Genomic DNA, 2,253 nt, shown 5'->3' with positions numbered 1-2,253 from the left:
TGGCAAAAGACCTTTAATTAAATTGTTATAAATTATTTTTAAAATAATAACTTAAAACCAAACAGAATTTTTTGTTAATATTTAACATTTAACATTTCAGGATTTATAAAATCTACTTAAAAATCATTCATCAAAATAAAGCTAACTTTTGGGAGATTTCATCAGAAGTATAATATTAAAACAGCTGCTGTGGTTTTAGAGATATTAAGGATGGAACATAAATATATTTGTTTCACTCTCTCCTGAATAATTTTTGCATTTGATATAACCCATTTAAAAACATAATGATTCAGGCTAAAACTCTTGGAAACCATAAATCCTCTTGTGGACATCACCTGTGCAAAGATTCATGCTGCTTAAATGAACTGGAGCAAAGTTACAGAGGTTTTAGTAAAGAAATAATTTTGAATTTTGTCATTTTGCACAGGACATACTATGATGGTACCATTAAGAAATGTTAAGAAATCTGAAGTTTTAATTGCAAAAGTTATATATTTTTTTCTTACCTGCCTGAAAAGATTTATTATTGAATGTTTGTTCTTTTGAAAAATTATCAAAACATTTATTTGTCACCATATATATTATATAAAATAATGAGAAATTATATTTGACTTCAGTTGGACCATATTCACTCAAAATCAAGTAAAATAAAACTTTCAACACACTTTATAACATATTTTGGAATCTATTTTAACTTGCTTTATAAAAATAATGTCTATTTTTTCCTTTACAGATTTGCTTTAACGTGTTTACAGTTTGTTTACTTTCTGATTTAACTGATTGACGTTTGAACTGTGTTTGGTGAATGTACAAATAGTTTTCATGAGCTTTTAGCCAAGATTCTTATGTTTATTTTGATACCAAACAAGTCCAGGTTCAACTGACACATCTTAAGTTAAAAGAAATTAAAGGAAATAGAAAACCATTCAACTATCTGAGACCCCCCAGCGCTGCCTGGCTCCTAGGGGGCCACGGACCCCACTTTAGGAACTCACAGAATAGAAATCTGAGATACTGTATATGTATATTAGGTTAAACAACCATATATTTTTAGATGCTCCTGATCTTTATATAAGATCTATACTTTAAGGTTCTTTTAAAGACTCACTTCTAATGACAGAGTGCCTTATTTATAAAAGTGTTCCTTCAAATTGCCAATGCCGACCACACACCTGAGGATACAGGTGACAGTGGTGTGTTTACAGTCTGTGATGAACTTCAGAGAGGCAGGGTAAATTATGTCAGTCACTCATAGACATTGGGCAGAAACGTTCTTATAGAAAATCTCCAGCAGAAACAATCCTCTTTCACATTAAAGTGAAAACAATACAAATTTTGTAACTTTCAAGTGGTCTGCTACTAACACGAAAACACTGAAAACCATTTTGAATGTTTCAACAACGTTAACAATTCAGTTCACAGCAGTCTGTGTAAAGAAGTAATTAAACATGAATACAGACATAAGGAAAATGAATAATACAGTTTGTGTAAAAGTAAAACATGATGAAAAATATTTGTTTCCTTACCAAGAAAGCAGATAGATGGTCTCTGACAGTTTCCAGCTCCTGTGGGACTAAAACTGCCTGAGTGTTCCAAAACTCCAGACGGTCCAGAGCCGACTGCAGCCAGGCACTGATCTCTGCACACTCCTTCTGGTACCTACAAAACCAGAACTTTAAATGTTGCCATGCAGTGATGGATATGTATTGTGTGGCCTCTGCTGTTTTAAACTCTGGGTTCTTGCTTGAACAGGCCGATCACAGTGAGCTGCTGTGGGTTGCTAGAGATAAGCTGTCTGGCAAAACGGGAGTCTATCCCATAGTGAGACATCGAAACGAATGCTATGAACAAGAACTTTAGGTCAGAGACTCTTAACCTATGGGCCGCGGCCCAATTGTGGGCCGTGAGCGCCACCTTGAGGGCCTTAAAGAACAATAGTTTTTAACTTTGGGCCGCAGAGGGCCGCGGGACCGCATTGATTTTGAATAAYMTGRAATACACTTTCTCACCACTAGTAGCAGTAGTGCGTCACTCAGTTGTTTAACAACTTTTTTAATATGTAGAAGAAGAAKCTTAGAAACCTGCTGAGAATGGAAACTTATTTTAAATGAAAAGTAGAAGCAAAATGAAAGTAACTCGTCAAAAAACACCAAAGTTTGTCACTAATTTGAAGAGCAGCTTCTTTTTTTTTTTACCATACAATATTTTAAAAGTTCAAAACATTATCAAATACAGTTGCAGATACAACTATAT

The 2,253-nt window shown here is 34.0% G+C and overlaps 1 protein-coding gene across 1 annotated transcript in view; it reads right to left on the bottom strand.

Annotated features, from left to right (window-relative positions):
• The window catches only part of syne1b (spectrin repeat containing, nuclear envelope 1b), a gene marked incomplete in the record, with an annotated part of 311,340 nt that overhangs the window by 69,420 nt on the left and 239,667 nt on the right, over positions 1 to 2,253 (bottom strand). Inside the window, 1 exon segment of the mRNA XM_014021303.1 lies at positions 1,527 to 1,659. Coding sequence (XP_013876757.1) covers positions 1,527 to 1,659 — 133 coding nt within the window.

The sequence above is a fragment of the Austrofundulus limnaeus genome, unplaced genomic scaffold (assembly GCF_001266775.1).
Source record: "Austrofundulus limnaeus strain Quisiro unplaced genomic scaffold, Austrofundulus_limnaeus-1.0 Scaffold287, whole genome shotgun sequence".
In the NCBI taxonomy this organism is placed as follows: Eukaryota; Metazoa; Chordata; class Actinopteri; order Cyprinodontiformes; family Rivulidae; genus Austrofundulus; species Austrofundulus limnaeus.
Note: the sequence above shows the minus strand (reverse complement) of the source record. Positions and strands in the feature narration are given on the sequence as shown.